The sequence below is a fragment of the Schistocerca serialis genome, chromosome 1 (genome assembly GCF_023864345.2).
Source record: "Schistocerca serialis cubense isolate TAMUIC-IGC-003099 chromosome 1, iqSchSeri2.2, whole genome shotgun sequence".
Lineage (NCBI taxonomy): Eukaryota > Metazoa > Arthropoda > Insecta > Orthoptera > Acrididae > Schistocerca > Schistocerca serialis.
Window position 1 is genome coordinate 365,182,502 of NC_064638.1, and position 15,535 is coordinate 365,198,036.

Below are 15,535 nucleotides of genomic sequence, written 5' to 3' on the forward strand. Positions count from 1 at the left end.
CAACTGGAGGAGACACTTGCCTGTTACCCTGTGGCCTGCCAGTGCATTTTTGAGGGACTTTCATGTTGCATGGATTCATGTGAGGTGGTGTTGGTAAATATTAACCACGCTGAGGAAACACCTCAGTTATCGATAATTCTGTGGTCAGAGAAGGAGCCACAAAGTATCTAACTTCCCATGTAAGGATGTGGTGCCATGTGCAGACATTTTATAGCCAAGGAAGATTACCACAAGTTCACTGACAACAACCTTGTTCTCACTGAGCGTAATCTCATGGTCAATTCACCTCTGCTTCACTGACCTTAAAAGATGGCTAAGTAACTGGACATATTTATAAAATACTAATATGCCATTGAAGTAAGTAAAGCAAAATGGAAGGCCCCTTAGAATATTGGCGAAATAACTAGCCATGTCTGCACTCCATTTTTCAGCCCAAAAGGGATAGCCAAAAACTCAAACAGTCTAAATAGTGTTATCACTGCAGTTTTAAGTATGTCTTTGATTGCCATTTGAATCTAATTATACACTTTTTGCCAATGAGACACACTAAAAACCTCTACATTTACATCTACATCTACATAGGTACTCCACAAGCCTCCGAATGGTACACGGCAGAGGGCATCCTGTTCCACTACTAGTCATTTCCTTTCCTATTCCACTTGCAAACAGAGTGAGGGAAAAATGCCCTACATATGGTCTCCTTAATGTGTGACTCACGCTTTTCTAAAATTCTCCTAGTAAACAGAAGTCAGCCATTCACCTTCACTACCACAGTTTTCACATGCTCATTCCATTTCATATTGCTTTCCAACATTATGCCAAGACATTTGAACAACTTGACTGTGTCAAGTGAGACACTAGTAATACTGTATCTGAACGCCACTCATCCACATTAACTTACATTTTTTCACATTTGGAGTTAGTTGCCATTCATCATTGTTGTTGTTGTTGTTGTGGTCTTCAGTCCTGAGACTGGTTTGATGCAGCTCTCCATGCTACTCTATCCTGTGCAAGCTTTTTCATCTCCCAGTACCTACTGCAACCTACATCCTTCTGAATCTGCTTAGTGTATTCATCTCTTGGTCTCCCTCTACGATTTTTACCCTCCACACTGCCCTCCAATACTAAATTGGTGATCCCTTGATGCCTCAGAACATGTCCTACCAACCGATCCCTTCTTCTGGTCAAGTTGTGCCACAAACTTCTCTTCTCCCCAATCTTATTCAATACTTCCTCATTCATCATATCAACCAGAATATCGTCTAAGACATCATGTATCTTCCTACAGTCATTCAACTTTCACACCTTACTGTACATCACAGTATCATCAGCAAACAACTGCAGATTGCTGCCCATCCCATCACCAAATTATTTATTATATAGAGAATAGCAGCAGTTCTATCACACATCCCTGGGGCACTTATGACAATACCCTTGTCTCTGATGAGCACTTGCAGCTGAGAACAATGTACTCAGTTCTATTACTTAAGAAGTCTTTGAGCCACTCACTTATCTGTGAACTTACTCCATATGCTTGTACCTTTGTTAACAACCTGCAATGGAGCACTATGTCAAATGCTTTCTGGAAAGCTAGAAATATGGAATCTACCTGTTGCCCTTCATCCATAGTTCACAGTATATCATGAGAGAAAAGGGCAAGCTGAGTTTTGCATGAGTGATGATTTACCTTCTTATACACTGGAATCACATGCACTTTTTTTCCAGTCACTTAAGACATTGTGCTGGGTGAGAGGCTAAATAAGGGGCCAATGCCATAAGGTACTCTTTGTAAAATCAAACTGGGACTCCATTCAGACTGGTTGACTTATTTGCTTTCAGATCTTTCGCTTATCTTTTTATGCCAGGGATGCTTGTTACTATACCATCCATATGGGAGTCTGTACGATGGTCAAATGATGGTATGTTGGCATGATTATCCTGTGGGAATGATTTCTTCAGCATGAAAAATAGTCACATGCACCAGAGCACAAGTGAAATCCTGGATGTTTGGTATCAGGTATCTATCGAGGATTGTTCAGGCATTCGCTGCATAATAATCACTACACAGATGCCATGAACCATCTTTCTTGTGCAATAGATGGACTGGTGAGGCTCAAGAACTTTCCAAATGGTATGTGACTCCATCCTGAAGCATCTCATGAAAAAACTTTGATCTCATGTAGTTGTTCCAACGCAATCTGGTAGGTGCATAAGGAAACAGCTGGACCACAGTTGGTACAAATATGGTGCACCATTGTGTATGTGGGCATGCCCTGTGGCTTCATGGTTTGCTATGTTGCTATGTTTCCGAAGACACCGCTGTATTAGAGGCAGGGTCACTGTGAAGATGTTCTAAGCATCTACAATGTTTTGCAAGCTGCTTGCATTTTGTGGCCTTCAGAGTATCTTCTAATTCTAACAAACTGTTTTCTGCATGTGATTTGGTAATTTCATGATTGATTGTTGCATAATCATCTTCAATGTTATGGATTTTGGATGCCACTTTGCAGTGGTAGGACTCCCACTGTCCCATTTCATCATTCAATAAGAAGTATTTAAGTTGTCTAAGCTGTGAGCATGTGAACAACCTTTTACATTGGGAACAGTGTGACCATCAACAGAATGTGTTAGGCAAGCATTCTGTATATCCACAGTGACAGTAGCTTGCTTGAGGAAACCTAACCCAAAATTGTTTGAGCTATGTCAGTTGACATAAATGTCCACTTCCAGACAACAGTCTGCTGGCAAACAGCAAAGTCTTGTAACCATACTTGTGTATGATGGAATTGTTGGCTACCATTAAAGGGACAATATTGACTTTCTTGGCATCAGGAGAGTATGTGGCTGGCAGATGCAGACACCCGATCCCATATCAATCAAAAACAATAAGCCTGAAGACCAGTCAGTGATGATTAGCCTTGGTGATGTGGTAGAGTGTAGTCATGCTACAGTGACAGCGTTGCTATCATACTGCAGTTGGCAGCACAATGAGTAGTGCTACATGGCACACATATTGCAGAACATCAACAGGTCCTTTCGGTAGGCAGTGAAGATGGATGTCATGATCTGTTACACCTAAATCAGATCATGTTTGGTGTTTGGGTGCAAAAATGATAAAATGATTTTATGCACTTCATAGCCTTACAACCAAATTGTCTATGAAAGCACCAAATGTCTACCAAGGTAGCTCATAAATGCATGACTGGGGCATAAGGGCATGGTGTGTATGGGCACTACCTGCAGCCACAGTTCATAGTTGCAATGTCTCTTAATTGCTTAGTCAACTTCTTGACAGAGAGTTTGTAGGTCCCCAGGTAAGCCTGATGGTCGTCAGGTGGAGATGGCATCATGGTAAAGCATTCACTCACAGGACTGGTCCACCAACTATTGGCTGTCTTTGGTAGAAATGATAATTCTCCCAGTGCCTTGCAGCACATGAGTTGAGCATAATGTGTGCTCTGTCAGCAACTTCAAGCAACTTAGATAATGATTGTCCTTTGTGAGCAATTAAGGTTAGTCAGACTTGTAGTAGCAATTATTGTCAGATGTGTGATGGCATATTGTCCAAAATTATACTGGCATCAATCATACATACAAATGTTTCCAGAATTTAGATTGTGTCTTGTCACCACACATCTCAAGGTAAAGGATCTGCATAAGCATCTGATCTATTGGTTTTATGCAATGTAAGATCAGCAGCATTTTGAGGGCATTGTAAGGGTGTTGGAGAAGGAGTGTAAGATATTATCCATCGCCAATGAAGTTACTCATTGACAAAGATTACTGATCACTTAAGTGAACTGTTCAATGTCATCACAGATTTGTTGCTGGGTGAAAATGTTTCAACTATTGCGAACCATACAGCTGGTTGGCTGGGTACAAATGGCAGAGCCAGAATGGTAAACGTGGTGTGGGAGAGCCACAAGAGCTGAAAGTTTGTTGTTCTTGTATGTGGTACCAGAGCAGGTGGAGGGACCGGAACTGGTAGCATGTTTAGATTGGGTTCAATGTCACTTGACTCTGCAGTGTGGCTGGATAAAGCACTGACCTGTGGTTGCATCACTGTACCTGCTGATGATATAATTGGCACAGATTTTAGCATTATGTTCAAAGCCAATTTGGCAAGTGGTGCAGAATCCAGTGATTGAAATATGGGAGTTGAGTGTTGCAGAATCTCAATCTCATGTTTAAATTTCTGGATGGTGCCATCATTGGTGTGCAAACACATTGACCAAAACCAGGATCTATCTATGTGAATTGCAGCAGATAACCTATCCACAAGAATACAATTTCTGCTTCAGGATCACCAATTATTTAGGAATGCTATCATCTACATATGAAACACAATTATTGGTGTGGTAATATTCACTTTTATTATAGACAGCCAAAAATCATGATGCAAACATATTAGCAAGCTAAGAAGAACAGAAATATCAAAGAACATAAGAAGTTTAAGAAAAACTGCACTTGTCATGTATCGATTAGTTGATCATGTCATTCCCATATATTGTACTACATTCTATTATCGTACCATGAATTTCAGCTATTCTCGCCTCATGAGTTGCAACCAAAAATATATTATTTTACTTTCATCTCATTGTGTTCCAAAATTTTATGTGATTTCCTTGTAAGCTGTATGTTTCTTAAAATTATGCACTGCACTGTACTGATTCATTAAGTCAAGTGACAGCATTAAACTTATTATCAACTACCATTTGCTCACTTGTATTACTTTCAATATGTTTATTAACATGTTGCCATACCCTGTTGGTCACAGTAAACAGTATGGCCAACACATTTACACTGTTTGTAATAATCACAATTTGACCACACGAATAGCAACAAACTCCTCGACAAATGAGGAATGAAAAATGTTGTTAATCTGGAATAGGTGCACTGTTTTATTTAAAATAAATGACTATTCCAAACTCTGTATTTTTCGTTTTAATTAGTTTGTATAATTGTTTTTTTAAATCTGTAGAATGATTCTTTAGCTTTTACTGTTATTGCAGTTCTGTTAGTTACTAGCTATAGAAAGAGTTATGTCAGGGGAGTCATCACAAAATTTAATGTAATCCATTACTAGATACTTCCAAAATATCGTATTTTAAATTTAGAATTTGAAGCACTTCCCACCTGTTACTGCAGTTTTTTAATTATTAATAGTGTGTACATAAAATTAGCACTGGGAAACAGTAAAGATGAAGAAAGTTCATATTACATCTGTTGCCAAAATAATACTGTCATTGTTGCTGCTTAAACACAAAATATAGAACCTCTACACTGAAAGTCATCTTCCAAGCATGGGAGATCAGAACTGTTTGTGAAATTATATAAAACAATGTTGTAATGACTGATTACATTTGGTGAAGAATTCCCCGCAATTTATTCAGTCCGAATATGTTTCAGACATAAATTGACTATACTTTTGTTTTAACTTCCTCTTTTTGTTTTCGAAATGGTAAGTGTGACTTGTATAAAAACACTTACATCAAATAAAAAATATTTTCTTTTTTGTGTTCATGACAGGCTTGCATGAAAATGGATGCCCAAGTGAGATTTCTGCAAAGACAGCGACGGATATCTTCATTGATCTCTGAACTTGGTCTTGTCAAGTGCAAGAACACAAAACTATCAGCACTGTCAGGAGGGGAGAGAAAGAGATTATCTTTAGCTGTTCAGGTATGTGCAATTAAAATATAGTAATAGGCAATTTCTAAAAGTTGCAGTTTTATATAAAAGCAACTGTTTGATAAATGGTCACTAATTAAGTTTCCAATAAAAATGATTAGGACGTACAGCATTTGTGTTATCTTCTTGAGTTAACTGTAATATGATAGCTACAGAAAATATTGATGTTCTAAGCATCTGATGTTCTGTTTCACCTTAAGACTTCACTTGCAGAGTTTAGCCTTCTAGATGTAACTGTTATTATAACTATAAGGTGTACATTCAATTTCCCTCAGAATGATATATGAATAAAGTTATGCAGGTTGTTTCTTGCATTGTTTATTATTAGGATCAGCATTTCGGCTCTGGTGATATAAGACCACTGAAGAATTTCAGAAGCAAGCCTTAAAATACTGCAAATTTTTTTGAAACAAAACAGTGATAATTCTTATGTTAATTTCTCTCAAGAACCAGAAAAACATAAGAGCTTACAGGGCAGTTACCATTTTATCTATAATTTGTTAAAAGTAAAATTCAAATAACAGGAAGCACCAGCCTTGTGCCACACAGGTAGTTGTGTATCCCAAATTTCTTTGAACTGATATTCTTCTAGTTTTTGTTCCTATTATAACAATAAGAAATCATTTCTCATGATAAAAATTATTTCACTCAGATGGGAGACAGTTATATAAATGAAAAAAACTAGTATACATTGTTGGTCCACAGCAGGCAACAGCTATTATACACTGACAGGAACAGAAAGTGTAATACCATCAAGCATCAGTTCCATGTTTATCAAATGTGGAGATGGTCCTCATGTAAGTAAATAATTTTTCATCCCATGAGGAACTAATGTAAATTATTCATCAGTGATCCCCATGAGCATTATGCTGTGCTGCAGTCATTGTGATATGGCAGCAAACAGCTTTCTGATATCATCTTAAGGAATTTCTCACCATGCCTAAAACATGCTCTGTCAGTTCATGAAGATTGCTGGCTGGAGGATGGTACAAGTATATGTCTTCACATCAATTCCCAGACATGCTGTGTGGGTGGAAAGGTGACAAGTAGACGAACACATAGTTTTGTGGTGATATATACTGAGCAAATTTTCTTGGGCTTCCAGCCACATATAGTTGTTTAAAATCCATGAGTTTACAGCTAAGTTCTCCTTGGCCACTGTCAAGTGGTAAACGTTGAATGATTGCTGCTGCCATCCTTATATAGCTGTGCTGTCTTCAGTGATGCCATTGGTGCTTGCTCCAGTGCCATATGTGGTAATGTTTTCATTGCGCACTTACCGTGCTCGCTTAATCTTTCTGAAGGTCAGGTTCCAAGTTGTGCTTAGCTGCAGGCTGCCATCTTTGTTGAGGGAGTTGTCAGAAATTTTAATTCAATCGCTTCTTTTATAGCACTGTTGCTTGGACTACAAGTTTTTGGAATAGTGTTATCTGATAGAGTTAAAAATTTCTGACAACACCCTCAATAAAGACTGTGGCCTGAAGCTGAGCGCAACATGGAATCCATTCATCAGAAAGTTGTAGCTGATGTAGTGCAATGAAAAAAATTACCATATACATTCTGCTACAGTGAGCACGAATGACATCACTGAAAACAGTGCGGCTATATAAGGATAGCAGCAGTAATCACTTGACAGTCACCACTAGATGATTGCTGAGGAGAACTTGGTCGAAAGCTCATGGATTTTAAACTACTGGATGTGGCTGGAAGGCCGATAAAATTTTATTAGTATATATTGCAGTGAAACCGTGCTCTCCTTTACGGGGAGGAAACCTGACATAGCATCAAACGCCTGGGGAATCTGTGTGTTAAGAAGGCTAATTTATTAAGCTCTCTAGCCTTCTATTATGCTGCTGTGGAAAGAGATGATGATTCCATGGTTTGCCGCTGTGAGCCACTATATCAACAATATTGCAGCCAGGAGAATATTTTGTGATGACAGCTTCGCCCAGCTGTGAGGGAGGATACATCATACCAGTTGAATACAAATGGCCATGAACTAATAGCTACCCACCTTCAGCTGATGGGATGCTCTACATCTACATCTACATCCATACTCCGCAAGCCACCTGACGGTGTGTGGCGGAGGGTACCCTGAGTACCTCTATCAGTTCTCCCTTCTATTCCAGTCTCTTATTGTTCATGGAAAGAAGGATTGTCGGTATGCTTCTGTGTGGGCTCTAATCTCTCTGATTTTATCCTCATGGTCTGTTCGCGAGATATACGTAGGAGGGAGCAATATACTGCTTGACTCTTCGGTGACGGTATGTTCTTGAAAAATACAGAGTCTTCCACTGGAGTTTATCTATCATCTCCGCGATTACTAAATGATCCTGTAATGAAGCATGCTGCTCTCTGTTGGATCTTCTCTATCTCTTCTATCAATCCTATCTGGTATGGATCCCACACTGCCGAGCAGTATTCAAGCAGTGGGCGAACAAGTGTACTGTAACCTACTTCCTTTGTTTTCGGATTGCATTTCCTTAGGATTCTTCCAATGAATCTCAGTCTGGCATCTGCTTTACTGACGATCAACTAGTCTCCAGAAAAGTCATTATACTCGAACATAATACGTGTTCCGAAATTCTACAACTGATCGACGTTAGAGATGCGTACTTCCAGATAATTTATGGAATTAACTGCTTCCAGTTGTTGACCTGCTATTTTGTAGCTAAATGATAATGGATCTATCTTTCTATGTATTTGCAGCACATTACACTTGTCTACATTGAGATTCAATTGCCATTCCCTGCACCATGCGTCAATTCGCTGCAGATCCTCCTGCATTTTAGTACAATTTTCCATTGTTACAATCTCTCGATACACCACAGCATCATCTGCAAAAGCCTCAGTGAACTTCCGATGTTATCCACAAGGTCATTTATGTATATTGTGAATAGCAACGGTCCTATGACACTCCCCTGCGGCACACCTGAAATCACTCTTACTTCGGAAGACTTCTCTCCATTGAGAATGACATGCTGTGTTCTGTTATCTAGGAACTCTTCAATCCAATCACACAATTGGTCTGATAGTCCATATGCTCTTACTTTGTTCATTAAACGACTGTGGGGAACTGTATCGAACGCCTTGCGGAAGTTAAGAAACACGGCATCTACCTGTGAACCCGTGTCTATGGCCCTCTGAGTCTCGTGGACGAATAGTGCGAGCTGGGTTTCACGCGACCGTCTTTTTCGAAACCCATGCTGATTCCTACAGAGTAGATTTCTAGTTTCCAGAAAAGTCATTATACTCAAAGATAATACGTGTTCCAAAATTCTACAACTGATCGACGTTAGAGATATAGGTCTATAGTTCTGCACATCTGTTCGACTTCCATTGGATTGGGACTGGGTTGATGTAGACACAGTAGCATAACAGATGCCATTGCAGAGGTTGTAGCTCTCCGTGGCTCGTGGTCTTGCGGTAGTGTTCTCGCTTCTCGCACACAGGATCCCGGGTTCGATTCCCGGCGGGGTCAGGGATATTCTCTGCCTCGACATGACTGGGTGTTGTGTGTCTTTCATCATCATTTCATCCTCATTCACTCACAAGAACTTGTGGAGCGGCGGCCGAACTGCCCCGCGAGGGGTCTCCCGGCCACCAATGCCATACGCTCATTATTATTATTATTATTATTATTATTATTATTATTATTATTACTTGCTTTCCTTCAACTATATCTTTTTGTATTTGATAATTTTCTTCCTGCATTTAAGAATGTTCAAATCAGTGTTGATGTCTGTTAGGCTATGTTTATTGTCCATAAGGAGTTCAGCAAATGTGGAATGACTGCCGTTACTTTTTAATGCCCTTCTGTGTTCTGTGTATCTGGTATTAAAGTTTCTGCTTGTCTGTCCTATACAAACTGATTTGCAGTCCTGACACATTATTTAGTAAATACCAAATGTGTTGTGTTCGTCTGTGTTTGCGTTGGTTGTATTTAGTTTCATCTGTGTTGAGTTGTCTGTCCTGTAGGCTTTTTTTAGCCATTGTTTTTTGAGTATGTTGCATATAATGTGGGCTGCTTTGTTGTTGTAGATGAGAATGAACCATTTGTTTGTTGTTGTGGGTGGTTCTTATTTATGTGTGTTCTGTGTGTTTGTAAGTTGGTCAGAAGGCTCTTGTGTGTTGGGTTTCTTTTTTAATTTTGTTTTAATTTTTTGGTCCAGTTTATCTATAGTGTTTGTGTCATATCCATTCTTTACAGCTATTTGTCTGATTGTGTGTAATTCATTGTTATTGTTGCTTTCAGTGAGTAGAGTTTTGTTCAGTCTGTGTAGCATATATTGGAAACCAGCTAGTTTGTCTGTAGTTGGATGATTGGAATGTTTGTGAATGGCTGTGCTGGTGGTGGTTACTTTTTGGAATATGGAGAATTGTTGTTGGTTGTTGTGTCTGTGTATTGTGAGGTCAAGGAAATTTAACATTTTGTTTCTTTCTGTTTCTAAAGTGAATTTTATTTTTGGCTGGACTTTGTTCATATCACTATGGAGTCGTTGGATGCGACGTGGTGTTTCATCTAGAAGGCATATGACGTCATCTACATAATGATACCAATATATTATCCGGTATTGTTTTGGTCCTAATATTGTTTCAGATATTTTGTTTTCAATGTGATTAACAAAAATGTTGGCTAGAAGTCCACTGATTGGTGACCTCATTGGAAGTCCATCTTCTTGTGAGTGGAACTGATTGTCAAATGAGAAATAGTTTTGCTCTGCGATTACTTTTAGAATGCTAGCTATTGCTTTTATGTGGGGTTTGGGAATTTCTGCCTGTTCTTCTAATTGTTGTTTGATGATGCTGATGGTTTCTGTGGTGGGGATATTGGTGTACATGGATGTGATGTCAAATGATGTGAGTGTGGCTGTTGTGGGCACAATGATGTCTTTGATTTTTTTTGTATCAGCTCTTCAGTGTTGTGTATGCTTCTGTTGTTTGTGTATGTGTAATGTTTCTGTAAGTATGTGTGGATTTATCTGGCTAAGGTGATATGTGGCTGCACTTCTGAAATTGACAACCGTGCATATCAGAATGCCCTCCTTGTGGAGCTTTATTGGGCTGTTCAGTGTGGGTACTTGGGGGTTCTTTTTTTTCAGCCATTTCACCTTCTGTTTTGTGAATATGTGTGAGATATTTTTTAGAAGTGTTTGTGTGTTTTTCTGGTATCTTTGTGTTGGGTCGCTGGTTACCATTATTATGTTGTTGTCTTCCAGAAATTTTAAGGTTTTATCTTTGTATTCATCCTGTTTTATTATTATCATTGTGTTGCCCATGTCTGATCTCATAATGAGTGCCTCATTGTTTTTAAGTTTGTGTTTTATTTTTCTGCCTGTTTTTTCTTCTTCAGTTTTTGTTTCTGTCAATATGTTGTTCTTGTTTTTCTTTATTACATGTCTTATTTTTTCTGCAACTAACTCCCTCATCAGACCTGCATTCTCACTCTCTCTCTCTCTCTCTTTCTCTCTTCTCTCAGAAATTCAAAACAACCGCCAATCAATGACATCTTCAACTGTTCCACTGTCTGCCATCTTGTTTTCACAGCTTCTACTGTTCCACTGTCTGCCATCTTGTTATTACAGCTGGTAAACTGTGACAGTCACAATGACAGTGACAACTCAATACGTAGAACATGACAATGAAAAAGATGACGAAAAAAGAAACCATAAGTAAAACATAATGTAAATAAATACACACACACACACACACACACACACACACACACACACACACATACACACACACACCTTTCACATGAATTATTAATTTGAGGCACAGCCATATCAGATTAGAAATCATACTTTTTGCGTAAATGTTTTGCCTACATTAAGTTGTATATAGTTGCAGGTGACAAACTGTAAAGAAAAAGTCACTGTAAAAACGTAATACAGTAGGAAAACCACACCATATGATAAGAAGGTATAAATACACAATTTTATGTGCTCTTCAAAGACCTGTAATTACGATTTAGAAATGAATATTTATATATATTTAAACAGTAAAGAACATTCCTTATGTTTAACAGCCATAATAATAATAAAACCACTGGTGATGCTGCAACTGCAGTGAAACATGTCTGGTACAAAAAAAACAAAATTGTGTTTTGCTAAAGGCAGACCCCACTTAAAACATGTTATTGTTAAATCAAACACAGACAAAAGAGCTTCAACATGAAGATGACTGCCACATTGTTGATTGGAAACCCACCCTGCATGCTACCAGCTATCACCACCCTTTGCAGAAAAGTTCTGTTCTAAGGACACTCCAAAAGAACTGACCCACCTACGGAAAGTCTTCAACAACCACCAGATTTCACAAGCCATCTTGCCAATGATGGCCACCGAGCAGGGTACGAAGAAGCTTGCGTTCTTGCCGTTCTGTGGTTCAATAACAGGAAAGATTAGCCAGCTTCTAAAGAAGTATAAAATCAGTATGGTTTCTAGGGCACCAAATAAAATTCGACAGCTAACAAGGCCTGTGAAGGACAATGTTGGGCTCAGAACATCAGGAGTATATAAAATACCATGTGGGTGTGGACAGTTCTATATCAGACAGACTATACATACTATTGAACAGTGCTGTGTGGAACATGAGAAATGTTTTGGCCTACAGTATCCTGAGAAATCAGCGGTGGCAGAACATGCTTTAGAAAACGAGCACCGTATTGCATATGCCGAGACAGGTAAGCACAGCTTGGAACCCGGCCATCAAAAAGCTGAAGCTGGCATGGCAAGTGCGCCATGAAAACATTACCATATACGTTTCTGGAGCAAGCACCAGTGACATCACTGAAGACAGTGTGGCTACATAAGGATGACAGCAGAAATCAATAGACAGTCACCACTCGACAATGGCTGAGAACTCAACAGAAAGTTCGTGGATTTTAAACAACTGGATGCGGCTTGAAGCCTGAGAAAATTTTATAGATAACTAGTTGGCCAGTGAAGAGTCCATACATTCCTCAAGGTGTTTGCAGTGTGGGAGCTTACATTGTCCTGATTGTTCTGCTGGAATTTGCCATTTGCTATCTTGTTCATGAATGGTAGGGAAACAGGGCTTACCATTCTTGCCACATATTGGCAAGCATTGAGCCTCTCTTCTGCAATTGTCTAATTAGTCCTCTTGTAATATTCAATAGCTTTCCACTTCTCAATTCCAGGAGATGCTTCCTGTGACCTTTCACCAGGTCATCTACAAACACTTTGGCATTTATCTGGTAGCCAAGTACAGAAGTGAGACTCATTGCTTATCACTACAGAATGTCACTCAGTGTCCCAGATGATGTTGGCTCTACAACATGCAAGTCACTGTTGTTGTTGGTGTGGTGTCATTGGCAGATAGCAAATGTTAACAACTGCTTTGTTAGGCATCTCAAACAGATGTGCTTTGTTAATGCTCCATGATTTTTACTGTGTTGAGTGGGATAAACTGATGTTACAGTATTCATCTCAGGCATGCTAGTGAAATAGTTGTCATTAAATCAGATAAATGCAGGACCATTGCATTTCACAAATTTATTTACATTTATAAGCTGACTTCTAACATTTCCTTTATATATGAGTGAAAATGCCTGTGCCAGATAAATTCACTTAAAACTTCTTGGTCCACATATTTTACCTACAGACTAAACATACTGTTCATGTCAGTTCTTTTACTTTTCATTGATTGTATCAAAATTTGTGTAGGTTATGATACGTAGGAGAATGGTGGAAATAACAATACTGCAGACATCACTAAAACTTGCAAGTGCCACTAAACTTGGGTATTGTATTGATGAAGAGGCTACTGTACAAGTGGTGGTTAGTTACAGGTTCAGCTTTAATGGATGCTTTAATGGATATGCAGCTGTAGAAATGTAAAAATATGAGTACACACAGTAAAATCAAACAGTGGAAAATCCAGGATGGAATGTAACAATATTATGAAAATGGTAGTTGTTACCCACCATATAGCGGAGATGCTGAGTCGCAGCTAGGCCAACAAAAAGACTTACGAAAAGAACTTTTGACCACAAAGGCCTATGTCAAAAATAGACCACACACACACACACACACACACACACACACACACACACACAGGGCGCGTAAGACGTAACACCCCCTGTATTCCAGGTGCGATTGCGCGTATCGGCATGCGGTTTTTGGCGAATCATAGTGGGCTATAGGGCACATACATTGGTACATGCACGATAATCACAACGTTTATATTGACCGGGCTAATGATGTAAGTACATGTTTTTTAAATGGGATGCTATACTTTTTTTACCATCATTCGAACGCTCTGGAAAAGACGTGTATAGTGATGTAACGCATGTTGCTATTGTGATTCAAACTTTGCCTAAAAGAGGGTGGATGATAATTTACATACATAGCGTAGGCTGTGTATGCTGCATAGAGCACAGCAACTTGGCCTGCGGGTCGCGCGAGGCGTGTTTATGGTCTGCAGCCGCTTCCGACTGCCTCGACCTTCAATCATACAATATTTCCCAGCGTCTTTTAAGCAAAGTTTGAATCACAGTAGCAACATGCGTTACATCACTATACGTGTGATGTGTGACAGATGTGTGGGGACTATCTAAGTTGTCTCACACATGTGCAGTGTTGATGACCTTGCTCTCACTCTTGCTGGAAATGGCCAGTCCTAACTCATGCCTGCACAAAGTTAATGCCTGGACTTATTTCTGCCATCAGCATGCAGTGTGTTGAAAACTTGAAGTAAAGCAACTGCACCTAAGCAATTGCTAGCAAAATAACATGAACACTTGTACCACTGTGTGTGGCTGTAACTACAGTATAATGAGGCTTGCAGTCTGCCTTTACTCTTCTTCCTGCCATTATTTTTCATGCCATAAAAATATGTTCTGCTTCTTCTTCCATGGAAGATATGTGATATTTTACAAATGGTTGTAAATTTTGTGTCTTGTTCAGGCTCCCAATCTCATCTTCTTTTTCTTCTTCTTTCTTTACCAAAACTTCCTCTGTTCACTTTCTTTTTCTAGTGTTTTGGTCTGTTTTATTCTATTTTGCTATAATTTTCTGTGATTTTTCTGATAATCTCCTCTTCTTCAATTGTGCATTCTTCTTCTTTTTTTCTCCTTATTCCTCTTCAACTATATGCTTTTCCTCTTTCAGATGTGATCTCAAATTGCTGTATTTTACATGAGCTATATGTTCCCACTTCCAAGGGTCTCCTTCTATGGCAGTGCAATATATCCTTGTAAACACTTCTGTATCCACTTTAGTCTTCTCCTCTTTTGATGTAAGCATTTGCTTTGTTCCACCCTTCCTAATCTTCACAGTGTTTTCTCAAAATTAACCTCTATTTGTTGCCCTGTCACCAAGTCCACTCCAAATATGAAATCCACACCATAAATTTAGTTCTAGCAAAGCCTTCATTCTGTCTCCATTTCGATTACACTGCTGTCCCCTGCTTGTGTGATGCTCTTTTCTTTCAAACCTTCTTCCTGACCTAAATCTATACTCAGTCATATTTCTTCACATGTATATGCAACTTTTTCAGTTTAGTTTTGTGTTTGTAGCGCTCTGTGCAGCTTGGCAGAACTTTCTTTATTGTCAGTTTCTAATTCCTCATAACTCACTATATATTCCCCTGGCTTACTAGACAATGGCAATGAAACTCCTTCAAGTTCTTTTATTGTTTTTTTGTGATATTCTTCTCCTGGTTTACTCAACTGTCCTTCTTGTTCATCCTATTCCCTCCCAAATGCCATCCATTGTACTTGTCGTGCTACCTCCTTTGGGCATTGTTCTTCTTTCTTTATCTTGTTCCTTTTAACTATTGCCTCTTCCATTCTTCCATGAATTTCTTCAGCAAATTTAGG

At 39.0% G+C, this 15,535-nt stretch overlaps 1 protein-coding gene across 1 annotated transcript in view; it reads left to right on the forward strand.

The window, feature by feature from the left end:
* The window catches only part of LOC126470416 (protein scarlet-like), a 323,404-nt gene that overhangs the window by 280,623 nt on the left and 27,246 nt on the right, over window positions 1-15,535 (forward strand). The window contains exon 7 of the mRNA XM_050098273.1: window positions 5,530-5,682. Coding sequence (XP_049954230.1) covers window positions 5,530-5,682 — 153 coding nt within the window. The remainder of the gene's footprint in view (window positions 1-5,529; window positions 5,683-15,535) is intronic.